The sequence below is a fragment of the Lampetra fluviatilis genome, chromosome 40, assembly GCF_964198595.1.
Source record: "Lampetra fluviatilis chromosome 40, kcLamFluv1.1, whole genome shotgun sequence".
NCBI lineage: Eukaryota > Metazoa > Chordata > Hyperoartia > Petromyzontiformes > Petromyzontidae > Lampetra > Lampetra fluviatilis.
Genome location: NC_136314.1, coordinates 4,743,409 through 4,755,882, shown reverse-complemented (window position 1 = coordinate 4,755,882; position 12,474 = coordinate 4,743,409). Strand labels below are relative to the sequence as shown.

General features: G+C 44.6%; 1 protein-coding gene across 3 annotated transcripts in view; it reads right to left on the bottom strand.

Moving 5' to 3' along the window:
- The window catches only part of LOC144946140 (inositol 1,4,5-trisphosphate-gated calcium channel ITPR1-like), an 83,952-nt gene extending 79,153 nt beyond the window's left edge, over positions 1-4,799 (bottom strand). For 2 of the 3 annotated variants that reach the window (XR_013639785.1, XM_078874910.1), the window contains exon 1: positions 2,700-4,799. Coding sequence is in view for 2 of the 3 variants with exons in the window: in XM_078874910.1 (XP_078731036.1) it covers positions 2,700-2,791 (92 nt within the window). In the remaining variant the exon portion in view is untranslated. The remainder of the gene's footprint in view (positions 1-2,699) is intronic. The other variant, XM_078874909.1, reaches the window with a different exon arrangement.
- Positions 4,800-12,474: the final 7,675 nt, after the last annotated feature.

Sequence of the window (12,474 nt, the reverse complement as noted above, 5' to 3'; positions counted from 1 at the left end):
ACACACTGTGTTACTACAGGGTACAACACACACTGTGTTACTACAGGGTATAACACACACTGTGTTACTACAGGCTATAACACACTGTGTTACTACAGGGTATAACACACACTGTGTTACTACAGGCTATAACACACTGTGTTACTACAGGCTATAACACACACTGTGTTACTACAGGGTACAACACACACTGTGTTACTACATGGTATAACACTGTGTTACTACAGGCTATAACACACTGTGTTACTACAGGCTATAACACACACTGTGTTACTACAGGCTATAACACACTGTGTTACTACAGGCTACAACACACACTGTGTTACTACAGGCTACAACACACACTGTGTTACTACAGGCTATAACACACTGTGTTACTACAGGCTATAACACTGTGTTACTACAGGCTATAACACTGTGTTACTACAGGCTATAACACACTGTGTTACTACAGGCTATAACACACACTGTGTTACTACAGGCTACAACACACACTGTGTTACTACAGGCTATAACACTGTGTTACTACAGGCTATAACACTGTGTTACTACAGGCTACAACACACACTGTGTTACTACAGGCTACAACACACACTGTGTTACTACAGGCTATAACACTGTGTTACTACAGGGTACAACACACACTGTATTACTACAGGCTACAACACTGTGTTACTACAGGCTATAACACTGTGTTACTACAGGCTATAACACACACTGTGTTACTACAGGCTATAACACACACTGTGTTACTACAGGCTACAACACACACTGTGTTACTACAGGCTACAACACACACTGTGTTACTACAGGCTATAACACTGTGTTACTACAGGCTACAACACACACTGTGTTACTACAGGCTATAACACTGTTACTACATGGTATAACACTATGTTACTACAGGGTACAACACACACTGTGTTACTACAGGGTACAACACACACTGTGTTACTACAGGGTATAACACACACTGTGTTACTACAGGCTATAACACACTGTGTTACTACAGGGTATAACACACACTGTGTTACTACAGGCTATAACACACACTGTGTTACTACAGGCTATAACACTGTGTTACTACAGGCTACAACACACACTGTGTTACTACAGGCTATAACACTGTTACTACATGGTATAACACTATGTTACTACAGGGTACAACACACACTGTGTTACTACAGGGTACAACACACACTGTGTTACTACAGGGTATAACACACACTGTGTTACTACAGGCTATAACACACTGTGTTACTACAGGGTATAACACACACTGTGTTACTACAGGGTACAACACACACTGTGTTACTACATGGTACAACACACACTGTGTTACTACAGGGTATAACACACACTGTGTTACTACAGGGTATAACACACACTGTGTTACTACAGGGTACAACACACACTGTGTTACTACAGGGTATAACACACACTGTGTTACTACAGGCTATAACACACTGTGTTACTACAGGCTATAACACACACTGTGTTACTACAGGGTACAACACACACTGTGTTACTACATGGTATAACACTGTGTTACTACAGGCTATAACACACTGTGTTACTACAGGCTATAACACACACTGTGTTACTACAGGCTATAACACACTGTGTTACTACAGGCTACAACACACACTGTGTTACTACAGGCTATAACACACTGTGTTACTACAGGCTATAACACTGTGTTACTACAGGCTATAACACTGTGTTACTACAGGCTATAACACACTGTGTTACTACAGGCTATAACACACACTGTGTTACTACAGGCTATAACACTGTGTTACTACAGGCTATAACACTGTGTTACTACAGGCTATAACACACTGTGTTACTACAGGCTATAACACACACTGTGTTACTACAGGCTATAACACTGTGTTACTACAGGCTATAACACACACTGTGTTACTACAGGCTACAACACACACTGTATTACTACAGGCTACAACACACACTGTATTACTACAGGCTATAACACTGTGTTACTACAGGCTATAACACACTGTGTTACTACAGGCTACAACACACTGTGTTACTACAGGGTTATAACACACTGTGTTACTACAGGCTACAACACACACTGTGTTACTACAGGCTATAACACACACTGTGTTACTACAGGCTACAACACACACTGTATTACTACAGGCTATAACACACTGTGTTACTACAGGCTATAACACTGTGTTACTACAGGCTATAACACACTGTGTTACTACAGGCTATAACACACACTGTGTTACTACAGGCTACAACACACTGTGTTACTACAGGCTATAACACACTGTGTTACTACAGGCTATAACACACACTGTGTTACTACAGGCTACAACACACACTGTATTACTACAGGCTATAACACTGTGTTACTACAGGCTATAACACACACTGTGTTACTACAGGCTACAACACACACTGTATTACTACAGGCTATAACACTGTGTTACTACAGGCTACAACACACACTGTGTTACTACAGGCTACAACACACACTGTGTTACTACAGGCTATAACACACACTGTGTTACTACAGGCTATAACACTGTGTTACTACAGGCTATAACAATGTGTTACTACAGGCTATAACACACACTGTGTTACTACAGGCTATAACACTGTGTTACTACATGGTATAACACTGTGTTACTACAGGCTATAACACACACTGTGTTACTACTTACCCCAGGGTGCTGATGAAGCCGGTCACTGTCCCCTCGGCGTACAGGGAGACGACGTCCCCCACGTGCAGGAAGCTGGACATCTTGTCCGTCATCGTCTTGGCGCATAAATTGTGTCTCTGTGTCTGTGTTGTGTGTGTTGTGTTATATCTGTGTGTGTTGTGTTATATCTGTGTGTGTTGTATATGTGGTGTGTGTTGTGTGTGTGTTGTGTTGTGTGTGTTGTATCTGTGTGTGTTGTGTCTGTGTGTTGTGTGTGTGTGTTGTGTCTGTGTTGTGTGCGATTCTCTGTGTGGTGTCTTGTGTTTGTGTGTGTTGTGTTGTGTGTGTTGTCTGTGTGTGTGTTGTGCTGTGTCTGTTGTGTGTTGTGTCTGTGTGTGGTGTGTTGTGCTGTGTCTGTTGTGTTGTGTGTTGTGTTACAGCCTACACTGTTCATGCATTTGTCTGAGTTTATGTGTGCGTGTCTAAGAGTGTCTTTGTAAGTTTGTGTGTGCGTCCCTACGGATTGTGTCTATTGTGTATGCGTCAGTCTGTAGGCGAGTTTATGTACGCGTGTCGTTGTGTATGACGTGTGATGTGTTTATGTGTCTGTCTGTGTTTCAGTGTCCGTGTCTATCTGTGTGTGTGTCTAGGTGTGCGTGTCTATCTGTGTGTGTGTCTAGGTGTGCGTGTCTATCTGTGTGTGTGTCTTGGTGTGCGTGTCTATCTGTGTGCGTGTCTATCTGTGTGTGTGTCTTGGTGTGTGTGTCTATCTGTGTGTGTGTCTGTGTGTGTGTCTATCTGTGTGTGTGTGTGTCTGTGTCTATCTGTGTGTGTGTGTGTCTATCTGTGTGTGTGTGCGTGTCTGTGTCTATCTGTGTGTGTCTTGGTGTGTGCTGCAGACACGGAAGGGAAGCCGCCAACATACCCCGCACTCTGCTCGACACTTCTAACGCGCCAACCCTCCCAAGCTGAGCGCGTGTGCTCAGCCACAGCGTAGTCAACTATTGAGCGTGTGATTACTGCGTGTGCGTGTAGGATAGTGTGTAGGTTAGTGTGTGTATGGCACAGACGATACTAAGTACTGTAGTGAACGTACAGCGTGTCTTTGTACGGTGGTGTGGTCTATGTTAAAATCCTGTGTATGATACAATTCAACACTATCGCGAACGTATATACGCTCGTGTGTGTGTGTGGTCTATGGCGTTCTACTTCACACGTGTGTGTGTGTGAACACTTGAGTGTGCGTGAACACGTGTGTGTGCGTGCACACGTGTGTGTGTGTGTGCAGTACACGCCACTAAACAGCTGACGTACACATCACACTCACCACAACAGCAAGTTTGTAGACGTGAGCAGAGTGAGTGAGTGAGTGCGAGCAAGTGAGTCAGTGAGTGAGTGTGTGTGAGAGTGTGCGAGTGTGCGAGTGTGTGAGTGAGTGTGAGTGTGTGCGAGTGAGTGTGTGCGAGTGACTGTGTGCGAGTGACTGTGTGCGAGTGAGTGTGTGCGAGTGTGTGAGTGAGTGTGTGTGTGTGCGAGTGAGTGTGTGCGAGTGACTGTGTGCGAGTGACTGTGTGCGAGTGAGTGTGCGCGAGTGAGTGTGCGCGAGTGAGTGTGTGTGTGAGTGTGTGCGTGAGTGTGTGTGAGTGAGTGTGTGAGTGAGTGTGTGTGTGAGTTTCTGTGTGTGAGTGAGTGTGTGTGTGAGTGTGTGTGAGTGAGAGTGAGTGAGTGTGAGTGTGTGAGTGAGTGTGTGTGTGTGAGTTTCTGTGTGCGAGTGAGTGTGTGCGAGTGAGTGTGTGAGTGAGTGTGTGTGTGAGTGTGTGAGTTTCTGTGTGTGTGCGAGTGAGTGTGTGCGAGTGAGTGTGTGCGAGTGAGTGTGTGCGAGTGAGTGTGTGCGAGTGAGTGTGTGCGAGTGAGTGTGTGTGTGAGTGTGTGTGTGAGTGAGTGTGTGAGTGTGAGTTAGTGAGAGTGTGTGTGAGTGAGTGTGTGCGAGAGTGAGTGTGTGAGTGTGCGTGCAACTAAAGTCGTGAGTGATTCCGTTCACTGTCCACACAACTTTCTCTCGCACACAACATCAAGAAAACAACAACAACACCACCACCACACTCGCGCACACTTCCGTCAATGCGGCAGTGGCAGCAGCAGCAGCATCAGTAGCAGCAGCAAGAGCTGCTGCAGGGTTCTCTGGTTGTGGTGGGAGGGAGGGAGGGATTCAGCAGCAGGAGCAGTAGGAGGAGGGCACCCAAACCAAACAGTGCGAGGCAATTGGCTACCCCGAGCAAGCGGAGAAAGAGGTGGGACTTCACTAAAACATTGCCACCCAAGGGGCCACGCTCGATGGGCATTGCAGTAGCAACATCAGAATGAGACTTGTTGATGTCCCAGTAAGGGGAAGACCGGGTTGCCAGCAAGTCAACAAATCACAATGAAGGATACTGGAGTGAGATAGAGAAAAGGGAAGTCACGACTTTAATCAATAAGAGGAATTCGCAACCTTAATATTTAAAAAAAAAAGTCCACGTTGCAGGTTTCGGCAAGGCAGCAAAACAACGCCAGTCCCAGACCACACCAAGACAACACCGTGTCCCTCGATTGCATTGCCCGTTCTAATGTCTAGCATGGAGCCCTTGCTGCTAGTATCAAAGTACTAAACTTACAAATAGGTGTTTAGCCTTTCTGGCAATAAAACAGGGGGTGTCAAGATGCTCAAACAGCAAATAGAAACCTTTTCCATAGGGGCCGTCCATAAATGACGTCACGCGATTTTGGACGATTTTTGACCCCTCCCCCCTCGTCACACGGCGTCACAAAAAGCCAGACCCCCTCAAATATGACGTCACAAAGCTCTGCCCCCCCCAAAACCCATATTTTCATTTTGAAAAAAACATGCTTCAAATTGCTTTAAACTATTGTCATTGTAGTGCGTATTTAATGTGGCGCTGCACTCTGATGTTGTAGGAGAAAATATTTATTAAAAATGAGGCGTTGGAAAGCTTAAATTTAGCATAAAATGCACTTGAAAATATTCAACGTCTAACTAAAACTGCAGATGTTCAGAATATTATATTGAAATTATCTTATTATTATAAAATATTAAAAGTAATTCTAACTATAAAAAATACTTGAAACTTCGTAGTAGAACGAAGCAAAATGGAGAGTACAATTATAACAATGACATTCATTCCACAGAATGAAAAGCCCTGGTAGAATAATTAGAATAAAAATGTTTAATAACGATCATTAAAAAATGTTCAAAATGTATGCTTCTCCATTCTCCCATGGAGAAGCAAAATGCTCCTTCATGGAATAAATGAAAGGTGACCTTAGTAAATTTAAATAATCAAATAGTTAATAATGAAAATCAATCAAAATTAGTGTTATAACAATTCTATATTTATTAAAAGTTGCGCATTTTGATGTGACGTCACATTTCTCAAACCCCCCCCCCCTCGTCACACATCGTCACAAATGTCTGAACCCCCTAGGTGCGTGACGTCATTTATGGACGGCCCCAAGGCATCAGGTCTGCATTAACCACACGTGCAGTGCTTGTGGTGGTACACCCTCTGGTGATGTACGCGTTGTCTTTGACGCTGGCAGGCCTACGCCAGAGACAGCCTTACTCTTTGGTGTTTTCGGTAAAGTCACGTAGGTAAGAAAAAAGAGAAAATATAAAAACAATTAAATCAAGACGTTTCGGAGGCAGTACTTGTGCTGTGACAGTGCCACCTGAAGACGGAAGCTTGTGTTGCCTCCGAAACGTCGTGATTTTATTTATTTTTATTTTCTCTGTTTTTTTTACCCACGTGACTTTACAGAAAAACACAAAGAATATGGACCCTTGCAGCCACGAAAACTTCAAATCTAGAAGCGACAACCTTCTACGTGGTCGAGTACAAATACAATGGGCGTATCAGAGCATTTATAATCTAAATATCGATAGCACATCATGGGTAAGGTTCGTAGTTGCAAATGTGGCTGTCTGAACGGCAATCTTCTGGTTGAGGATATTTTTTGAAGGAATATTTACTCGGTTTATTGTAGGAATTCATTCTCTCGCTCATTCATTGTTTATGATTCATGCATTCTACCGTTCATGTTAATTAACGAATGTCTTAACGAATACGTGGATGTACCAGTTGAGTGATTCGCCGTAGTGAATATATACACTCATGTGTGTGTTCCTGGGCCTCCCCTAGGTTAACTCAACCTCAAGTGGTGCGGTGTGTAAATATAATAACCAGATTTGAAGCTTTCGTGACTGCAAGGATTCATATTCTTAGGTTTTTTCGCTAAAGTCACGTAGGTAAAACATTTAAAATTAATAAAAGTCAAATAAAATAAAAAATCACGACGTTTCGGAGGCAACACAAGCCTCCGTCTTCAAGGAAAAAACTTAAGAATATAATAACCAGGGAGACAAAGGCGGCCGGGCGTGGTGCTGGCCACCCCACCCCCTCTTGTGCCGTTCCGGCCTTCCCAGGTGCTCGCTTCGTATCAGTGGCCCCAAGTCAGTCTGTGCGACACGGGGCGTCATTACCCGAACCTGGGATTCATTCGTGAAAACTCATCCGTTAGTTGACTCGTTAACTTTATCAGCCAATCGTTCATTCACACCGTTCGTTTACAGCAGCGCATCCATCACCGTTCACAACAACTATGTGAAGGTTAATTGCACGTGGACTGTTGTGTGTGCTCGTTCACGAATTGTTCACCGGAGTTTGTGTAAAACAATTATGCACAGCGGTGTTACTCATGTCCATGCTTGCCGTGCTTTAACGCAATGTGTGGACCTGCGAGCTACAGATGTCCAGTTCGATCTGCTCGCCCAGCAGTTGGAACAATGGATCAAGTCCCTAGCCCCCCCCCCATCAGCTATCTCAGTCCACCCAATGCCGTGAAGTACTAGCAGCGAGTGTATCCGCAGGTCGCCTGGTGGAGTATGGTCACGTAGTCCACATCACCCTGGTGTGCATTGTGACTTGTTGACTAAAAGAACATCCGTGCTTACAAATGTGTGGACGAGTAGAACTCCTGCCATAGAAACGTGGAATTTCCACCACTAGTTTCGGAGCTGTAAAATGGTAAATGAGATTCGTACTTTAAGAATTAAAACACAAATTCAAGACACGTGCTCGGGTTTAAAACAAAGGGCTTTGCAGTACTGTACCGTCACTTTGAAATATGAGGAAGTACAGTGCGTCAACGTCAGTCAAAGGCTGCACAATCTGTGTCAGATTTGTCAGCCCTCGGCTAATTGATCGCAAATTCGCGGCCCAATTAAGACCACCGCGTGGCACACGATGGTTTAAATTATTCGATGTCCTTTAAAAGTCTCGCGTCCTGGCAATATCCGACTGCGTGGCCCCACCCACTCTGGCAAGATTAAACAAACAATGCCATACAGTGGTCATCAGTCAAGCAAGAACTCTTCTTGTCTTCCTCATTTCGCTTGGGGCTCGAGAGCTCATCCTTCCGAGGGCACATACTGCCCCCTTGTGTGTTATTTCGTGAGAAGCCCGCTTTGTTTTCTCTGGCACGGATTCCATCCATTGCCTTATACCCCCACTGTGACGATGACTGGATGACAAGCCAGCTTTTCACAAAGCTGTAACAATGCATCATTGTACAGACCTCATCATTACCGACTCTCCTCCTGACTTAAGTTCTCAGCTGCTAATTTTCTAAGCCATTTTACCCAGTTCCAATGTCCGAAAATGAGTATAGTATATTCGGCTTTGATGTGATTTTTTCTGCTTTTCAATTACAGTATCAGTAAAAAATTGCCAGCCTGCTGATATCGGTAGGGTTGGTGCTTGTACTGATGAGATCTGTAGCTGGCTTCATCTGATTTATCGTGGCTTAAGTGTCACATGCTTACGACAACTGAAAAACACGTGTTATCGGAAAGCTGACTTTGTATTTGGATCGAGTGGCAAATTAAACCCGCCAGTTAAATAATTGTAGACCTCGATCTTTAAAAAAACCGAATACGAAATATTTCGTCTCGAATGTTTTAGAGGACCCAAATTGGTTTTCTGATCTTAAAATCTTATTTCATGTTAGGATTTGGTTTATTTCAGCTCTAAAGCAGGAAATGTTCGGCGTGACTGGCGTGCGACATTTCTTTGCGGGGCTTATTTAAAGGTGCCCCATCCGTGGACGATGGAAACAACCTCAGAAGCGGTTCTGCGACATCATCTTCCGGGGACGTTCTGTAACCCAGGGTGGTGCACTGCTTGCTGCAGGAGCTTCTTCAGAGTGGGATTGTTTTCTTGGTTCGTGACATCACACGCAAAGGCACAACTGCGAAATCTTTGAGCAACGACGTGTTACGGTATATATTTAAATAAATAAATATAACTACCCTGGTAATCATTCCCCAACACAACATTCACAAGCCGTAAAACATGAAACTATTTTTTTACAATTGTATTACGATGTTAACAATTATATATAATCCTCGTTGCCAATACCTGTACAGTTCAACTTTGATCACGGCATAATCGATACTGGCAGATTCTCTGCACTCTGGACTCGTCGACCCGAATTTAACTCCCCGCCCCGGGCGAACATCCGTGGCCAAGTGACATCTGAGACCAGTTCTGGGTCTCACTTCAGCCCGCACTGATCATGCCACCGCTTCCACAGACCGGCGCGGTGAAGTATGGTGACACAACTTCTTGGTTCTTTCGGTAAAGTCACGTAGAAGGGAAATAATAAAATAATAAACATAATACATAATACAATAATTCTCACGACGTTTCGACCACAACGCAAGCAGCCGTCCACGAAACGTGAGAATTATTTTATTGTTTTATTTTTATTATTTTATTATTTCCCTTCTACGTGACTATACCGAAAGAACCAAGAAGATGAATCCCTGCAGTCACGAAAGCTTTAAATCGAAATTTATGGTGACACGACTCACATGGACCGACACGGCATGGAGTGGAGGTCGCCTTCACCAAACAGCGGCTTGACCAGGATCTGAAACAACATTTTTTTTTAATATTGAGAAACTTTGCGAGGCAAATGATTGACACGTCACCGTACGTTTCTCCAAACTTATGTTTATGCATCTATGTCGAACTTCTTTCGCACCGTACGTAGCCAACCGTGATAATCGGAGGTTGGCTTCTCTTGAGCCCGGGTGGTTCACGACCCGCTGCGTAACAGCCGAACCCCGCTCGGAGCCTGCACCATCCCCTGGCAGAACGGGATTCTATTTGCCTTGCGAGACGGTCTGTTGCGAGTTAGCGATCCCCATCTGCTTCACATTACCGTGACACCGTTTGTTGCTGACAGGCAGGTCTCGGCCTTGAAACCGCGTCTCGCACTTCCACATCACCACCACCATCATCACCCTCCAACAAAATCATATTTCGTCGGCATGGCCGAACAAAGAAAGTTGTACATTCTCTCTCTCTCTCTCCTTCGTGATGTGCATAACAAACAACTGGGGCACGCATCCGCCCCGACCAATCACCAGCCCCACTCCCATTGCAGTTGTTGGCGAATCATGGTGGTGGAGTGGTCTTCTCTCTAGCAGGGGTGGCCAACATAGAACAGACCAAGACCCCAATAAATTCCCTAGCCGTGAGTTCTGCAAAAAGCCAACTGCGTGTGTGTATGTATGTGTGTGTGAATATCGTGACAGTTTTCGGCACAGCACTGGAGCCAATAACATTCCTAGCTGCCGTGAGAGCGCGTTCTGCGTTGTGCTCCTGTGCTGGATTAAAGAGTCGCATGTTGACCACCGCTGTTCTACACGACGAAACACAACAACACTCGCGAATTATTTTGTCTCGCAGGGGGAGTGGCGGCCCTTGCACTGATGATGTCTTATGGGGAAGACCGACGTTCTAGATGGTGACACGTCTGATCTTTTCACGCGCAGTTCCAGCCGTCTTGCCTGGCTCTCGCGACATTGGCTCACCGGCATGGCATGGGCAAGCTGCTCGCTCCCCCCCCACCCTACGAACCGTGTTTAAGTCGAGGTTTGGCGCTTTGGTTTTTTCGTAACTTATTTGTGCACGTGGTGGCGCATCGGTCGCTTAATCCACCCATAACACCGCAGTCCCCAGCCAGGTGATGGAAGTCGGGAAATGGATTATTTAATCTATCTGTGCGGAGATTTGAACGTTATCCCCAATTATTCATGGCACCCATTCACGTAACCGGCCAAACATTCCAACGCAGGACCCTCCTTCCAAATAAGTCTTGAGGCTCGATGTTTTTTTCTAGCTAAAGTTCATTATTTTTTATTCATATTATTTCGTCCACGTGACTTTGGTCGTTGCTGTTATTGATCACAAACTTGCATATGTACAGCGCTGTACATTCAGTTTTTCAATAGGTTTATTACAGTTTTAGATCGTTAGGCAAAACAAACTGTGGCCTTAAAGGGGAAACAAGCATAACCCGTAAAAACAAAGTTTTTCACTATAAATCCTGTATATGCGTGGCGGCTAGAGTCCTCTCGTCCTCTGGCTTGAGATGGCTGCCACCTATGGGTCAGATGATTGCATGGCAGCATTAAGCAATTGGTAATTAAATATAATATTTTTGTCCTAAAAAGTGTAAAATTTTGGAATTTTTTTTTCACGAACATTAATTGTCACGCACAACGAGTCTGTGTGGAAAATGTCAGCTCGATTGGATCACGGGAAGTGGGTTAAAAAACGACCGAAAGATTTGCACGGTCCTAAGCAAGCAAGTGAACTTAATATAAAGGATTTAAAAACACATGTCTGTGTAAAATAGGCGCCGCTTTGGGCATTGACCCGTCTTTATGGCAGGCCAGGGATAGAGAGCACAACAACACGAGGTGGAGACTGCACTTTACACCACGAGGCCTCGATGGGAATCATGTTCTCTGATGACCAGTTTCTTCAATTGGCTTATGGGATAGTTACCTACCCCTAGCAACATTGGCTATCGGGTCAAACCCCTTCAATAATCTCGTACGGTGTGAAGGAAGCTCGACGCACAATAACTTTATACTGTTTTTATATAAAATATGTTTTATTCCACATCCTGCCTCACATCAAACATTGCGACATCCTGACATTCTGGACGGCATTACCAGTTGCATTGGCAACTGCAGGCTGGAGGGGGGGGGGGTTAGGTAATTGCCATTCTGGGCTCAGGTATTTAAGATTGCTCTAACGTTTAGGAAGAAACCCCGCGTGTAGTGCTGTGTTCTTCTCAAGTCTACTTCTTGAGTTACATTGTCTCTTTGGGGTTTGCGTCATCGGCAAATTCTATTTATTTTTGACAAAAGCACTCCATCCAATAATAAGCAATCGTTTATTTTTGTCCGGCAAACTTGTTCTACATTTGTTTTTGTTCGTATAGACCGACAATCGACCGTGACGATGCCCTTGTCGACCGTGGATGATTGGTGGATGACCAACGCACGTGCTCTGAAACTCACTTCACGTGGGGGTCGAGGTGCCTTACCGCAGCTCGCCACTAGAGGGCGGCACAGCAAAAACGTGGGACTGCCCCCACCTTCATGGTTCTTTCGGTAAAGTCACGTAGAAGGGAAGTAATAAAATAATAAAAATAAAACATAATAAAATAATAAAAATAAAACATAATAAAATAATTCTCACGACGTTTCGGCCACAACGCAAGCAGCCGTCCTCAGGTGAAACCAGGTCTGTCGAGGCGACAGCGTCTGAATGAAACAAGCACACGTGCTTGGAGCATATATATAAGCTGGGTTGGAAGGGGGGGGGAAAGGGCGTCTTGACAATTAATTTGCATATCAAGAGGAATTTAGCATATTTAT